The following is a 16,873-nucleotide window of genomic DNA, read 5'->3' as shown; positions in this document are numbered from 1 at the left end:
CCAGAGTGATCCTCTCCAAGGGCTTCTCAGTCAGACAAAGCTAAAGTCTTCACGGTGGTCTGAAAGGCAGTCTGGCTCTCTGACCTCTTCTCCCTTGTTCGTCTCCTGCCCAGCCAGGTTGACCTTTACTGAGACATGCCAAGCTCAGGGACTCAGGGACTTTGTGCTGGCTGTTCCCTCTGTCTGGAACACTCTTCATTCAGATCCCTGCCTGACTCCCTCCCTCACCTCCTTCAGGTTTCTGCTCAAACGTTATTTTAAATTACTCCCAACTCTCCCTATTCCCTTTACCCTGCCTTTTTTTTCCCCCCGTTTTAGCACTTATTGTTTGTCAAATTATATAAGCAGTTACTTACTTATTTTCTTATTTGACCCAGCTAGAATATGGACTTCATGAGGGCAAGGGCTTTGTTGCCTTACAATCTCACCAGCAAGTTGTATTACCAACTTGGAAAAAAGTTTATTTAAATTTTATTTTTAGTTTGCTATCTATAAAGTGTGTTTTATGATACTCAATAATCACGTTTTTTACTCTGAAAAGTAGGCACTGAAATCCAGTACTAATATTTTTGTTAATATTTCTTAAAAGTTTTTGAGAAAAAAAGGAAGAAACCAGTTCATTCAGAAGACTCGGATTCCTCTTCCAATTCCTCTTCCTCTTCTGAATCATCTTCAGAAAGTGAAATTGAACATGAGAGAAGCAGAAGAAGGAAACGTAAGAGGAGGCCAAAAGTTAAACATTCTAAAAAGAGACGAAAGGAAGCAAGCAGTTCAGAGGAGCCAAGGAATAAACATACAATGAGCCCGAAAGGGTAAGTGTGAAACACCAGGGTAGTCTTACCTAAAAAACAAACACACACTCTGGAATGGGGAAAGAATATATAATTCTGTAGACTTAGCGTTATTACCTCTTGTTGAAAAGGATAGCATTTTTTGGACTTTAAATTGAAATTGGCAAATTTAGGGGTAGCACAGACATATCATATCAAAGATTTATGTGTTTGCAGGTGAGACTAATCCCTGGAACTCTTAAAAGAAAAAAGGATCATTTGACAATTTTCATCAGAATTTTTGTACTGTGACTTTTTCACTGGGTTGATGTTTTATGTTCTCTTGGTGAAAATTAAAAAAAAAGGAACCTCACTTTTGAGTGAGATTTGTAAGTTACCAGTAGTTTTGCTATTATTTTAATATTATTATGAAATGTAAACATTATACATCTTAATTGGTGACTTGGTTTATTCTCCCCAAGTCACTCCGAGAGGAGTGATACCAATGAAAAAAGGGCAGTTGATTCAAATGCTAAGAGGGAAAAGCCTGTGGTTCGCCCAGAAGAGATTCCTCCAGTGCCTGAGAACCGATTTTTACTGAGAAGAGATATGCCCCTTGTCGCGGTGGAACCTGAACCGTAAGTAGGATGGTTAACCTAGATATTTTCATTTCTCTGATTAATGATTCTATCAGTTCATTGCAGTTCCACGCTCATTTGTTGAGCATGACCCGTAGTCAAAGCACTTTGAAAGATACTGTGAGAGATACCAGATTAAGGAATGACATGTACCCTACCTTTCAGAATTCACATTCTAGTAGTAGGGTAAGGGGGTTGGGCAAGTTGGTCAGGAGAGAAGTTCTTATTGGAGGTCTTGAAAGATTTTGTTACTAATCTTATTTCTTGGCTTTTCATTGCATGTGAGATTTCGGTTGTCAGAATGGAAAATGACTTGAACTTTTTGGATCCAATTGAGTGATAAAACAAGTTCCAATTTGAATAGTGCAAAATGAATTCCATGGTGATTGGGGAAAAATTTAGTGTCATAAATATGTTACTGTTGTTAACTTGCCCAGTGATAACTTCTCTTGCATTAAAAAGCTATTGTGTAGTTTTAGATTTGGTCTCAACAAAAAGAAATGTCATGTGAACAGAAATGCCATGATGTAGTTGGTGTGACTGATAAGTTCCCTCGGAAGAGTTAGATTGCAGTATCAGAAGTTGCAGATGTCCCTGTTCACAGTCAGTTCTCTACATAAGGTTATCATTTAGTTCATTAAATAGTTTTAAAGCCCAGTATTGTCTCATTGTAAAAGCTGTTAGGAAATGGGATGTATCTTTGAATTAATAGCTTAACATGCTGATATTTTCATTTTTAAAAATTGTGGCTTGTGAATAAATCTTATTGGGCCCTTTCTTAACACCCCAAGTTCATTAATCAAATCCATTTGGCTTTTAGAAGGTGGGAAACTTGAAAGGTCAATTTCAGTGTCATAGAACAAGGGCCAGCAAACTATAGTCTATGGGCCAAATTCAGCCTATTGCCTGTTTTTGTACAGCCCATGAGCTAAAAATGGTTTTTCCGTTTTTAAATGTTTGTGAAAAAAATCAACAATACATGTCAGTACTACCCTAAGTGAGCTATAGATTAAATGCAATCCCTGTCAAATTCCAAAAGAAGAATAATATTTTGTGGCATGTGAAAATTATATGAAATTCTGATTTCAATGTCTGTAAATAAAGTTTTACTGGAACACAGTCATATCCATTTGTTTGCTATTTTCTTGGGCTGTTTCTGTCCTACGATAGCACAATCAAGTAGTTGCAACAGAGTTTATATGTGGTGCTCTCATTGCATTACACTGCTGCTCAGTGCACTGCACGCCACAGTGATGCTGTTACAGCTCTCCAGTATTTCAAGTGGTATACATATGACCCATCTATGTGAAAAAATATTTTCAAAGATGAAATATGTAAAATCTCTTTACTGATCAACATTACCAGATGAACAGTATTAACATCTGTTCTGATAAGGAACCACTAACTATGAACCCTAATTAAGTGAAATGTTATCCCCACAAAAAAGAATTCCACGCCTCTGTATTACAAAAAATGATACTCAGTTATTACATTTTGAATTTTGTTGATAAAACATTTGTGAAAATTGGTTTTCTTTCTTAAATAAGTACCTACATAATAGCCTTAATTTTCTTCTTGGCCCACAAATCCTAAAATACTTACTCTCACACTCTTTACATAAAAAGATTGCCAGCCTTTGTTATCTGGTATTGTTAAAGTAGTTTATGTCACTGTCTTGTATTTGTGATTGAATACTGCTGATAAGTTTGTTTGGTCGTCACTCTTCTTGGTCAAATAACATCTTTGGAAGTTATTTTATGCATAATTATTTTAAATCATAATTGGCTGGTAGTTTGTCATACAAAGATAGCAGATCAATCTATTTAATTAGGATCTTTGCGATTAAATGATCAGTTGTTGGAAGCTAGAATTAAGTGTGCTTCAAGAACTCAAGATTTTATTATAGTAACTTTGTATACTTATCTGGAGCCAGGTTCCTGGAGCTTTAGAAAACCCTAAATAATGGTTGTAAGAGTCAAGTTTCATTTCTTTCTGTGACCTTGGGCAAGATTTTTAATCTCTTAGTCTTAAAATTCTTTATCTTTTTTTTTTCAAGATTTTATTTTTCCTTTTTCTCCCCAAAGCCCCCCTGTACATAGTTGTATATTTTTAGTTATGGGTCCTTCTAGTTGTGGCATGTGGGACGCCACCTCAGCATGGCTTGATGAACAGTGCCATGTCCGTGCCCAGGATCTGAACTGGCGAAACCCCAGGCCACCAAAACGGAGCGCGCCAACTTAACCACTCGACCACAGGGCTGGCCCCTATCTTTAAAATGGAGATGATAGTAGTACCTACCTCGTAGTGTTGTTATGAGAATTAAATGAGCTAATGCCTTTAAAATGCTTATTAACAACCAGCAATGAATAATCTGAAAAAGAAATTAAGAAAGCAGTTTCATTTAAAATAACATCTAAAAGCATAAAGTACTTAGGAATAAATTTAATCAAGGAGGCAAAAGACTTGTACAATGAAAACTACAAAATGTTGCTGAAAGAAATTAAAGAAGACCTAAGTGAAAGACATTTCATGTTCATAGATTAGAAGACTTAATATTGTTAAGATGTCAGTACTACTCGAGCTATGGATTAAATGCAATCCCTATCAAATTCCAATAGCCTTTTTGCAGAAATGGAGAAGTCAATATCCAAATTCACATGGAATTTCAAAGGACCCTGAATAGCCAAAACAATCTTGAAAAATAAGGACAAAGTTGGAGAACTCATACTTCCTGATTTCAAAATTTACTACAAAGCTACAGTCATCAAAATAGTGTAGTACTGGCATAAGGATAGACATATAGACCAATGGAATAGAATTGAGAGTCCAGAAATAAACCCAGACATCTGTGGCCAATTGATTTTAGACAAGGGTACAAAGTCCATTCAGTGGAGAAAGAACGGTCTCTTCAATAAATGTTGCCTGGACAACTGGATTTCCACCTGCAAAGGAATGGGGCTGGGCCCCTATCTTACATCATACACAGAAATTAACTCAAAATGGGTCAACAACCTAAATATAAGAGCTAAAACCATAAAACTCTTTGAAGAAAACAAAAGGGCAGATCTTCCTGAGCTTGGATTTGGCAATGGATTCTTATTTTTGACGCCAAAAGCACAAGCAACAACAACAAAAAGACAACTCAATTAAAAAATGGGCAAAGCACTTGAATGGACATTTCTCCAAGAAAGATATCCAAATAGCCAATAAGCACATGAAAAGATGCTTATCATAGTCGATAGGGAAATGCAAATCAAACCCCCAATGAGATACCACTTTTCACTATTAGGATGGGTATGATTTAAAAGAAAAAAACTAGTGTCAGTGAGGATATGGAGAAATTAGCATCCTCATAAACTGCTGGTAGGAGTCTAAAATGATGCAGCCACTGTGGAAAACAGTTTAATGATTCCTCAAAAAGTTAACCATAGATTTACCATGTAACCCAGCAATTCCACTCCTAGGTATATATCCAAAAGAATTGAAAATAGAGACTCAAACAGATACTTGTAAGCCAGTGTTCTTTGCACCATTATTCACAATAGCAAAAAGGTGGAAACAACCCAAGTGTCCACCAACAGATGAATAGATAAACAAAATATGGTATATACATATAATGGAATGTTACTTAGCCATAAATTAGAGTTACCAGAAGCTGAGGGAATGGGGGAGTAGTGGAGAGATGTTGCTTCATGGGTAGAGTTTTGGTTTGGGGTCATGAAAAAGTTTTGGTAAGACTGTAGTGATGGTTGCACAACATTGTGAATGTAATTAATGCCACTGAATTGTACACTTAAAAATGGTTAAAATGGCCAATTTTTTGTTGTGTATATTTTACCCAATGAAAAAAGTATGTAAAAAATGCTTATTAATGTAATGCCTGACACATAGTAAGTACTCAATAAAAGGTAGTCATTATGTTAGTAATAACGGAAAACAAACTGAGGTATGAAAAGACTTCTCATGCGTGAAGGACTTGAACTGCCACAAAAACTGTACTCTTAGAATTACGCATAAGATAAGGCAGCACATTCAGAGCATTGAAGGAGGGGCAGCTTATAGTAAAGTGGGGAGACACAGCTATTAAAAATATAAAATTAAATTAAATTACAAAAGCAAAATTAAGCATCAGAGTCAGGAATACCTCAGGATTCCCTTAGAACATCATTGTTTTGAGAAGTGACATCTAAAAATGGATTTTGTTTAAAAGTAGTAAAAAGTGTGCTTAAAAATATAGATACTAGTATCATGTATTTCTACCAAATTGGGTTACTTCTTTTTTTTTGTTTTTAAAGCTTTGGCTTTTAAAGTGTTGCTTCAAAAATTAGGTTATATGGAATGCCTTATTCTGGAAAGTCTTCAATCTAAATGGAGTGTTTTTGTATTATAAGAACCTAAATTCTGCATTTATACATTGAGAAAACTGCCCCATAATTGCTTATTTTTAATTTTCAATCTTCTTTTCCAGGAAGATTCCTGATGTTACACCCATTGTAAGTGATCAGAAACCATCTGTATCAAAGTCTGGACGGAAGATTAAAGGAAGGGGCACAATTGTATGTGTGTTACGACTTTTCTTTTTTCAAATTACTTATCTAAGCAGTAAAATATTTTTACCTATAGGCAAAATCCTAACTTTAATTTTAGGTATAATCCAAAATCTGTTCAACGAGCTAGTTGTATTCTCTATAGTTATAGGAAGGTACTGCTATTAGATCAAAGTTTACTGCTGTGTTTGAATGGGTTTAAGTATGAAATGCACACGTGAAACAATCAGTGAGTATGTTGAGAAATCTTAGTATGTTGAATAATCTAGGTTCATGAGTGAACCATTAGGACTTCAAAGAGGAAAGTCTTATGTGTGATTACAGGTGAATCTCAGCCTTTCCCATTTTTTTAAAAAAGTCTCTTATGTTTGACATAACTTCATATTATTTTTAGTACTTTAATCATTATTGCCTTAGAGTGAGGTCTTAGATTAGGTCTTATACCTAACTCTGTCCTATAGCAGGCTATAATTGAGAGGTATTTTTAAAATAGTTTTTCCTATCTTTGTTTTTAAAGCGCTATCACACACCTCCAAGGTCCAGACCCTGTTCTGAATCAGATGACGATGATAGCAGTGAAACTCCTCCTCACTGGAAAGAGGAAATGCAGAGGTTGAGAGCATACAGACCACCCAGTGGAGAAAAGTGGAGCAAAGGAGATAAGTAAGAGCTTTGGGCATGAGCACAGTTCTGTGCCTGCCATATTTTAAGTGTTAAGGGGATAGAGACTTAGTTTTGGACTTTCATTAAAGATTTACATTTAAAATTAGATTGTGACCAAAGAGAATACATTTGGGAACACTTGGCAAAAGTAGTGCTGTTAACTAAGAGGGCTGATTGGCTTTGGGGTGCTTTTATATCAAAATTCTATTTTCCCTCAAGAGACTATAAACCTGCTGAAGCTCTTAAAGATTTCTTGTTCAATTTTAGAAATAATAAGGACTTAAAAATTATATAGAAGATTCTTTCCTAGCCAGATCTCTTAGTCGCTGATGAATGAATTGTTACATAGGAAAATCTGTACCCACTGTGTGCATTATTAACTTCTGATCCTAGGAACTGTTGCTTCTTCAGAAGTGTACCCATATCTTACTCTCAGTGACACCTCACAGTGGAATATGTATTTTAGAAATGGGGCTGGCCCCAGATTACCTAGTGAAAAATAGACCAATGGGACCTCGTATAATTGTTCATGGTAGAAGTCTCTTTTCCGCTGTGGGCATCCAGCAGAATGGTTTGAAATTGGAAGAGGGAGGAAAAGGTGTGCATCTGCTGTCTAGAAGTGGTTTAGACAGTGGTACTGAGAACTTAATTTTGAGCGCTGATATTACCACTGAGACTGTGAAGCCCACATCTTTTTTCTTTTTTTTTGGTTAAGATTTTATTTTTCCTTTTTCTCCGTAAAGCCCCCCAGTACATAGTTGTATATTTTTAGTTGTGGGTCCTTCTAGTTGTGAAATGTGGGACGCCTCCTCAGCATGACTTGATGAGTGGTGCCATATCCGCGCCCAGGATCCGAACCGGCGAAACCCTGGGCCGCCGAAGTGGAGTGCTCGAACTTAACCACTTGGCCGTGGGGCTGGCCCCCTGCATCTCTTTTCATGTACTTTTTCCTCAGTTTCTGTAGTAAGTAGTTTAGTAGTTAGTAGTTTAGGGTAAAGTCTTGATCACCTCTGTGAGGCTGAAATAAAACAATTATGCTAGCTTCTTAAGAAGAAGAGGCCTCTCTTAAAGTTCAGGCAGCCGTCCTGTATCTGCAGAGAATCAACAAGATCATTTGTGAACTTGATTTGATTCTCCCTCAGAAATTGTTCCTGGAGGCAGAGGGTTATGCGTGGATCATAGCCAGGAACTTGGTATGTCAGCAGTGCTCTTGTGATTAGTTGGTTTGGTTTTCAAAACTATTTTCCTATCAAATTTGAAATTCTTTGCTTTGCACAAACTCCTTTTGTAAGTGAATCTGTTAGTAATTGTCAGTGTGTGTCTCTGAAATTATACGGTCAAGACCAGTCCTATCACTCTTTGATTTATCCTTCCTACATGTGCTTAAAGTATGGATGGAGTCAGTACTTCTTGTTAACTAGGTTTTTGTCAATGCATTTGTATTGACAACAGATGTGTTTTATTTATTTAGTAAGGAAGATTGGCCCTAAACTAACACCTATGCCAATCTTCCTCTTTTTGCTTGAGGAGGAAGATTGTCCCTGAGCTAACATCTGTGCCAGTATTCCTCTGTGCCAGTCTTCCTCTGTTTTATATGTGGGATGCCACCACAGCGTGGTTTGATGAGCAGTGTGTAGGTCTGCACCCAGGATCTGAACCCGCAAACCCAAGGCTGATGAAGTGGAGCACGCACACTTAACCACTACGCCACCGGGTCACCATCTGTGTTTTAATTTTTTTTGAGGAAGATTAGCTCTGAGCTAACTGCTGCCAAGCCGCCTCTTTTTGCTGAGGAAAACGCCCTGAGCTAACATCCGTGCCCATCTTCCTCTACTTTATGTGTGGGATGCCTACCACAGCGTGGCTTGCCAAGCGGTACCATGTCTGCACCCAGGATCCGAACTGGCAAACCCTGGGCCGCCAAAGCGGAATTGCACACTTAACCACTGCGCCACTGGGCCAGCCCTGACTGCGTTTTAATTTTAAAGGATATAGAAAACATGCTTGTAGATAACTGAATGCATATTGTGTCCTTTTCTATAGGTTAAGTGACCCCTGTTCAAGCCGATGGGATGAAAGAAGCTTGTCCCAGAGATCCAGATCATGGTCCTATAATGGATATTATTCAGATCTTAGTACAGCAAGACACTCTGATGGTCACCATAAAAAACGCAGAAAAGAGAAAAAGGTTAAGCATAAAAAGAAAGCTAAAAAGCAGAAACATTGCAGAAGACACAAACAGACTAAGAAGAGAAGGATTATTGTACCGTCTGACATAGAATCCTCAAAATCTTCCACCCGAAGAATGAAATCTTCTTGTGATAGAGAAAGGAGATCTCGTTCTTCCTCAGTATCATCTCGTCATTCATCAAAGAGGGACTGGTCTAAATCTGATAAGGATGATCAGAGCTCTTCAACCCCCTCCAGCAGAGACTCGTACAGATCAAAATCTCATTCACAGTCTTACTCTAGAGGAAGCTCAAGATCAAGGACTCCATCAAAATCTTCATCACATTCTAGAAGTAGATCAAAGTCCAGATCTAGTTCCAAGTTGGGGCACCAAAGGACAGCATCAAAATCACCAAGAAGAACAGCCTCTCAGTTAAGTGAAAATAAACCAGTGAAAGCAGAACCTTTAAGAGCAACAGTGCCACAAAATGAAAATGTTGTAGTACAACCAGTGGTGACAGAAAATATTCCTGTAATACCACTGAGTGACAGTCCCCCTCCTTCAAGGTGGAAGCCTGGACAGAAGCCCTGGAAGCCCTCTTATGAGCGAATTCAGGAAATGAAAGCTAAAACAACTCATTTGCTGCCGATCCAAAGCACTTATAGTTTAGCAAATATTAAAGAGACTGGTAGTTCATCATCCTACCATAAAAGAGAAAAAAATTCAGAAAGTGATCGGAGTGCCTATTCAAAATACAGTGATAGAAGTTCAGAAAGTTCACCCCGGTCAAGGAGCAGATCTTCTAGGAGTAGATCTTATTCTAGATCATACACAAGGTCACGAAGTCCAGCTAGCTCACATTCAAGGTCCAGGTCTCCGTCATCTAGATCTCATTCACGAAATAAATATAGCGATCACTCACAGTGCAGTAGGTCATCTTCATACTCTTCTCTTAGCACTGATGATGGAAGACGAGCCAAGAGAAAATTTAGATCCAGTGGGAAGAAAAATCCTTCAAATAAAAGGCACAGCAGCAGCTCTGAAAAGACACTTCGCAATAAATACGTCAAAGGCAGAAGCAAGTCTTCGTGTCAGAGAAAGTATAGCGAAAGTAGATCATCTTTAGGTTATTCCTCAGACAGCGAGCAGTCAAGTGTTCAGGTTACACAGTCAGCCCAGGAAAAAGAGAAGCAAGTCCAAATGGAAATGAATAATAAACAAGAGAAAAACAGAGGTGAAGAGAAATCCAAGCCTGAACGGGAATGCCCTCGTTCAAAAAAAAGAACTTTGAAAGAGAATCTTTCTGAACACTTTAGAAATGGCAGTAGGCCCAAAAGGAAGAATTATGCTGGGAGTAAATGGGACTCTGAGTCAAATTCCGAACAAGATGTAACTAAAAACAGTAAAAATAATTCCCGGCCATCTTCTGATAAGGAAGAAGGTGAGGCCACATCAGATTCGGAATCTGAGTGTGATGAAATCCACATCAGAGCCAAACCCACAACAAAGTCTTCAGCAAATACTTCATTGCCTGATGCTCATGGTGCTTGGAAATCTAGCAAACAGCGGTCATCGACCTCTGATTCTGAGGGGTCCTATTCCAATGCAGAAAACACTAGAGGAAAGCCACGGAAACACAAACGTGGGTCAAAGGAAAATATTAAAAGGGAACACACTAAAAAAGTGAAAGAGAAATTGAAAGGGAAAAAAGACAAAAAGCACAAGCCTCCAAAACGAAAACAAGCGTTTCACTGGCAGCCTCCACTAGAATTTGGTGAAGACGAGGAGGAGGAAATTAATGAAAAGCAAGTTACTCAGGAGGCAAAAGAGAAAAAACAAGTGTCTGAAAACAGTGAGACCACAAAGGAAAATATTCCCAGAACTGAGAAGTCCTGTGAAGATGGCAACCTTTCAGGTAAACATAATATAGGAACAATTTCATCAGATATTGATCAGCCTACTAAAGATGACAGTAAACTCAGCATTTCTCCCACAGCTTTAAATACTGAGGAAAATGTAGCCAGTCCTCCCCCAAACATTCAGCATATTGAAGAAAGAGTCCCAAGTGGAGTGGAGGACGTGCTTCAGACAGATGACAACATGGAGATTTGCACACCTGATAGGAGTTCCCCAGCAAAGGTAGAGGGGGCCTCCCCTCTAGGAAATTCAAGGCTGGACAGCCCGGATGTGAACATTGTTCTAAAGCAGGATATGCAAACAGAGCCTCCTGAGGCAGAGGTGGTAAAACAGGAAAGCAGCACATCTGAGGGCAAAATCATGGGGGAAGTGGGGAGACAGGACGGCAGCTCTGCTAGTTCAGCCAGTGCTGTAGAAAGCACTGTTGTGAAGAAGGAGGTGGCTGAGAAGAGCCACATCAGCCCAATGGATAATAAATGGAAGCCCCTACAAGGTGTGGGGAACCTGGCTGCACCAACTGCTGTCACATCCAGTGCTGTGGAAGTTAAGGCATTGAGCGCTGTGCCTGAAATGAAACCACAGGGCTTGAGAATAGAAATTAAAAGCAAAAATAAAGTTCGGCCTGGGTCGCTCTTTGATGAAGTAAGAAAGACAGCACGCTTAAACCGGAGGCCACGAAATCAGGAGAGTTCAAGTGATGAGCAGACACCTAGTCGGGATGGTGATAGCCAGTCCAGGAGTCCAAGTAGATCTCGAAGTAAATCTGAAACCAAATCAAGACACAGAACAAGATCTGTCTCCTACAGTCACTCAAGAAGTCGATCACGGAGTTCCACATCATCTTATCGGTGAGCAACATCTCTTTCCTTGCTCTTTATCAGGGAGAGTCTGCTACTCTTTAGCTTGGAAGAACATCACAATTAGGGACAAGATCATTATTTCCAAATACCTGGAAGGGAATGAAGAGAAGGCTTGGTGCTGTGTGACTCAGAGAGCAGATTGAGGACTTAGGGAGTGGAGATTTCAGGGGAACGAATTTGAGTTCAGTGTAAAAATCTTACCATCAATTAAGGTGCTCTGGCAATAGAAATGAGTTGCCATGATAAGTGGCAAGTTCATCTTTAAAGTTGTGAGGCTGCTCTCTCGCCTGTTTGTGATGCCTTAGAAGAGAGTCCTGAATTTACAGAACATATAGGATTTAGAGATCATTAATCTAATCCTCCATTTCACACAAGTGGAATGTGAGGGCCAGAGAGGCCAAGTTACCTGCCCAGGACATGCATCTAGTAGATTTTGCTTCAAAGGGGAAATGATAAAAACAGTCATTTTTAGATTTATTTTTTTTGGTTCAAGTTGCATCTAACTTTTGTCATCAACATAGACTGGATAGTGCAGAGAACGAGAATTTTTAAAAACTAAAAGAATTGGTGATGGTGATAGGAAGTTAATAAGTAATTTGTATTATTTTCTTTTCCTTGTAACTATTTCATGGTTTTACCTCTTAATTACTCATATCTCTTATTATCTTGTGCTTGATTTTTGTCACTTGAACTTAAAATACACTAAGAATCCTTTGAGTGTTTTTTTCCTTTCTAGTTATTTATCAGTCTTTTTCTTCCCTTACCCAGATTTCTTTAACAGTAAGAACCAACACTTGCCATCTGTAATAACTGTCTCCCATTTACTCGTCAGTTGCTTGCAGTCTATCTTCTGTGCCTTCCCTCCCCCATCTCACTACATTGACTAAGGTTTTCAGCGACTTCCACATGGCCAGTGCCAGGGCATGTTTTCAGTCCTTCTGGAAGCCCTCTTCTGGCTCTCCTCATCCCTCTCAGACCATTCAGTACTTCTTTTGTGGTCTCCTCTTCCTGCTCCTGCCCTGACTCCCAACAGGCCCAGAGAGCTGGTGAGTCCTGGCCTTTTCTCTCCAGGTTCATATTCCCAGATGCACTTGCCTGTTGAGCTACTCTGGCCTCCTGTGTGCTCATCATCTGCCTTACCCTTTACATTCAGACAGTTCTGAGCTGTTGGTGTTGCTGGCCACTCTCATTTACCTTTCTACCGCTGCCTTTGCAGTGCATGCTGTTTTGTTCTGCAAAGGCAGACAGGCATAGAAAGGCTAAGGAATTTGCTGTTAGGCAGCTAATGGGAGTAGGCTGAGATAGCTAAACTTTGCCTCCCTGTTTTGTTTACCTGCCTGGGCCCGACTTCCTACTAGGCTGTGAACTCGTTGAAGCCAGGGACTGTTTCCTGCTCATCTGTCAGTCACCTCACAGAGTCTGCCCTGTAATTGTTTGTTGAGTAAGTGATTAGAATCTTACTAGAACATAATGTGTTCATTCTCTTGCAGATAAACTGGAAGCAGATCATGTCTTCCAAAACATAAGTACATACTGAATAAAACCTATGAAGATACTACCTAAGTAGCCTATACATAGGGGTATTGTTCTGTTCCTGAATGACAGGTATAAAGTAGGGGGAGAAGGGTGGGGAGCCAAGTGAATGCCAGGGTCAGGATTGCATTACTTAAGTTTCTTGTTTGTATTATTAAATGTTAAATAGATAGGAAAAAATAAATGATTAAGTGGAAAAAAATAATAAAAAATGTCTCTAGCTTCAAAAATAGAGCTTTGGCATACCTGATGTACCCCTGCCTAGTGCCACCTTACTTTCTCTGTTCTCTCCTAGAGTTAACATTATCCTAAACTTCTGTTATAGTTTTGTTTTTCTTTATAGTTTTACCACAAATGTTTCTGCCCATATACAATATTGTTTTTGCATGTTTTTTAACAAAATCCTTTTATATATATTTATATAGATAGATGTTCTGTATTTGCCTTTTTCACTGAACATTATGTTCCAAAGAGATATCTGTTGATACATGTAACTGGAGTTCATTCATTTTCCTACTTGAGGATATTTCAGTATATATCTGTGCATCATTTGTTTTTAACCCATTCTTCCGTTAATGGAGATTTGGATTATTTCCTCTTCAGGCATTACAGATAGGGCTCCTATGATCATACCTGTAGCAGCCTTTTCTGGTTTTTCTTTATTTCATTCTGTTCGATTTAAACCCTCCTTAGCTGTCACTGTCATACTCTCCATGAGGAGTTTGTGAGAGACCTTTCTAAGACCTTTCCTCTTGTTGTATTTTCCCCGTCCTGTCCTAGTTGTGAGTAATCTTAACAGCATGGTGAGTTAATATAATTCTCTTTTGTCCGCTTTTAATTGTAGATCAAGAAGCTACTCTAGAAGTCGGAGCAGAGGATGGTACAGCAGAGGCCGCACCAGGAGCCGGAGTAGTTCCTACCGCAGTTACAAAAGTCACAGGTGAGTTTGTGAATCCCACCCTCCTGTGTGGTCTCCATCCTGTCTGCTTTTTAAGACTTGCACAAGCAGAGTAGGGTAGCTGTTAAGAAGAATCCTATCCTTGCTGAATACCCTGCAGGCCTATTTTCTCATGTAGTTCTTTCCTTTGGAGAGCCACCGATTTCTTACTGGCTTTCTCAGGATGGGATCTTATCAGACTGAGGAAAGAGAAATGATAGGAATATTTAAGAGAGGCCCTGACCACCACCTCCACGTCCCCTTCACCCCCAGTACATCTTTCTTACCCTGAGTTCACATCTGCAGTCACCTCTTGACTTGGGGTAGAGATTGGGAGAGGAGGATTGTTAAAAGGGGACCAAAGGAAGAAGTGTGTGTGGGGTGGCCCCAGGTTTCTAGTTCTCCCACCTTCTTTGACTCCTCTTTCACCTCTCAAGGTATTTGCTGCTGCTGCAGCTTCACTTTACTTCTAAGTGTCCGACCTGTGCAGGCCTTCCCCTCCCACCCAGTCAGAGCCTCCCCATGCCTCTATGTGCATCTCATAGAAGGATTGCATGAAACTTAATCTTTCTCACGAAATCCAACATGCTTTAAAAGAAAAAATCCAACATATTTTGATATGAAAACGAAATAAATATAGCTGCTGGATTTCATTGTGTCTTCTCCTTGATGAGCAAATAAATGTCTAGATTTTTGATATAGCCAGTCCTGATCCACAAGATGATGGTCCTTCATGTGATTACTATTAGGACATCCAGCAGAAGCAGATCCAGGAGCAGCTCATATGATCCCCACAGTCGGTCCAGGTATGGACAGGGATTGGGTGACCACCTCGGGGACCAAATTGAAAGACCTTCTTATATAAAACCCTTAATTCCCCTTTAACAAATGTTGTATGGAAAAACTCAGCACATGTATTTGTCTTATGAAATCATTCCCTTTCTAAATGAGGCCTTTTTGACAGTTTTTATCTGTTGGCCCATTGAACTCTAGTATCAAAAGTGACAACTGATGTCAAATTGTAATGGCAGGTGTTTATTGAATGTAATTGCCTAATAAGATCCACCAGATTCTAATCAAACTAACTCAGTATTAATTTTGTGATATTTTTTAATGCAGAAAAGAAATTAACATTTTTCTATTTAATATGGTAAGTCTGATTTGGGGCAATTGTGAAATGTTTCCAGTATTTGTTCTGCAAATGTGTCCTCACACTGTCATATAATGCCCATGTTCTAAGAGAACACTCTTAAGATCCTAAAAAGAAACGGGGGCTGGCCAGGTGGTGCAGCAGTTAAGTTCACACCTTTCTCTTCTCGGCCGCCCAGGGTTGGCCGGTTCAGATTCCGGGTGTGGACATGGCACCGCTTGGCAAAAGCCATGCTATGGTAGGCATCCCACGTATAAAGTAGAGGAAGATGGGCATGGATGTTAGCTCAGGGCCAGTCTTCCTCAGCAAAACGAGGAGGATTGGCAGTAGTTAGCTCAGGGCTAATCTTCCTCAAAGAAAAAAAAAAAAGCGGGGGAGGGGTGCGGCCTGGTGGCGCAGCGGTTAAATGCGCACATTCTGCTTCGGCAACCCAGGGTTCGCCGGTTCAGATCCTGGGTGCGGACATGGCACCGCTTGGCAAGCCACGCTGTGGTAGGCGTCCTACATATAAAGTAGAGGAAGATGGGCACGTATGTTAGCTCAGGGCCAGTCTTCTTCAGCAAAAAGAGGAAGATTGGCAGATGTTAGCTCAGGGCTAATCTTCCTTAAAAAAAAAAAAGGGATTATATGAGTTATTTGAATGGGAAAATTTAGCGTTTGTTGTTGCTGTTAAAGCAGGTCCTACACTTACGATAGCTACTATAGCAGGAGTCGGAGTCGAAGTAGAAGCCAGAGGAGTGACAGTTACCACCGAGGCAGAAGTTACAACAGGCGGTCCAGGTGGGTCTCCTTGGTGCACTGCAAGTTACTGTGGGCACTTGGTGTACGAGGTGATAGACTGCTAGTAGAAGAGAAAGCATAGTCTTCTAAGGACAGAAATACTTCTTTCTCTTCTTGAATTTCAGCAACCCACAGGCAGCTACTTAAAGTGGCCTTTGATTAAGGATTGCTGGGTAATGTTTGTTAGTTATTGTTAATGTTTGAATCTAAAATGGATTTTTAAATATTCACATATCCTTGGACAAACATTTCTTTTGGAAGGAGTAAAGAGAGAGGCCAAAGAAGTGGGCTCTCCACCTACCAGCTCCAGCTCGGGCTTTTCTGTCTTTTCTCCTTGAATGTGCTGGAACCTTTCCTTCTGCCTGGAGACACAAATGCTGACTCCACCATCTCCCCTCCTGCCTTTTGAAATGGCCAATTCCCACCTACCCTACAAATCTCTACTGCCCCTAGGAAGCCCTTCCTGACTGCCAACCCTGAGATATGCCCTGCCCACCCCCCCTCACCCCCCCCCCCCCCCGTGTGTCTTATTTGTCCTGCCCACTATTTTATACTATTCTTTAGCCCCAAGGAGCTACACTTGGTCTGCTGTGTGTGGGGGTCCCTAGGATCTGGCAGAGTGATTGGCTCTCAGTGAATGTTTGTCAAAATAACTGAATGGTGACCGTAACCAGGTCGTCTTGACTCACTATCCCTGTGGTTCTGACCATGCCCCGCCCCACCCTCACCCCTCATTGGGCCTCCATTTTGATTTCCTTATCTTTAATGAAACTCTCTTCATGCACCTTTTTTACCTTACTTCCTCAGTCCAATTAAATATTGATGTTCATTTTGGGTAACATGGAAAATTATTCTACTCATTTACATGAGTAGACTTCAAGTAATTTCCCAAGATGTCATTTTTGTTT

At 39.8% G+C, this 16,873-nt stretch overlaps 1 protein-coding gene across 21 annotated transcripts in view; it reads left to right on the top strand.

Moving 5' to 3' along the window:
- NKTR (natural killer cell triggering receptor) overlaps positions 1 to 16,873 on the top strand; it is a 52,057-nt gene that overhangs the window by 31,881 nt on the left and 3,303 nt on the right. For 7 of the 21 annotated variants that reach the window (XM_070237905.1, XM_005600797.4, XM_070237904.1 and 4 more), the window contains 8 exons: positions 590 to 812; positions 1,253 to 1,408; positions 5,877 to 5,964; positions 6,473 to 6,618; positions 8,662 to 11,553; positions 13,943 to 14,038; positions 14,785 to 14,841; positions 15,861 to 15,965. In XM_070237905.1, the coding sequence (XP_070094006.1) occupies positions 799 to 812; positions 1,253 to 1,408; positions 5,877 to 5,964; positions 6,473 to 6,618; positions 8,662 to 11,553; positions 13,943 to 14,038; positions 14,785 to 14,841; positions 15,861 to 15,965 (3,554 nt within the window). In that variant the 5' untranslated portion in view covers positions 590 to 798. Of the gene's footprint in view, positions 1 to 589; positions 813 to 1,252; positions 1,409 to 5,876; positions 5,965 to 6,472; positions 6,619 to 8,661; positions 11,554 to 13,942; positions 14,039 to 14,784; positions 14,842 to 15,860; positions 15,966 to 16,873 lie in introns of those variants that run through there. The other 14 variants (XR_011426950.1, XM_070237908.1, XM_070237906.1 and 11 more) reach the window with 7 other exon arrangements.

Source organism: Equus caballus, chromosome 16, assembly GCF_041296265.1.
Source record: "Equus caballus isolate H_3958 breed thoroughbred chromosome 16, TB-T2T, whole genome shotgun sequence".
NCBI classification, from domain to species: domain Eukaryota; kingdom Metazoa; phylum Chordata; class Mammalia; order Perissodactyla; family Equidae; genus Equus; species Equus caballus.
This window is presented reverse-complemented; position numbering and strand designations above follow the sequence as displayed.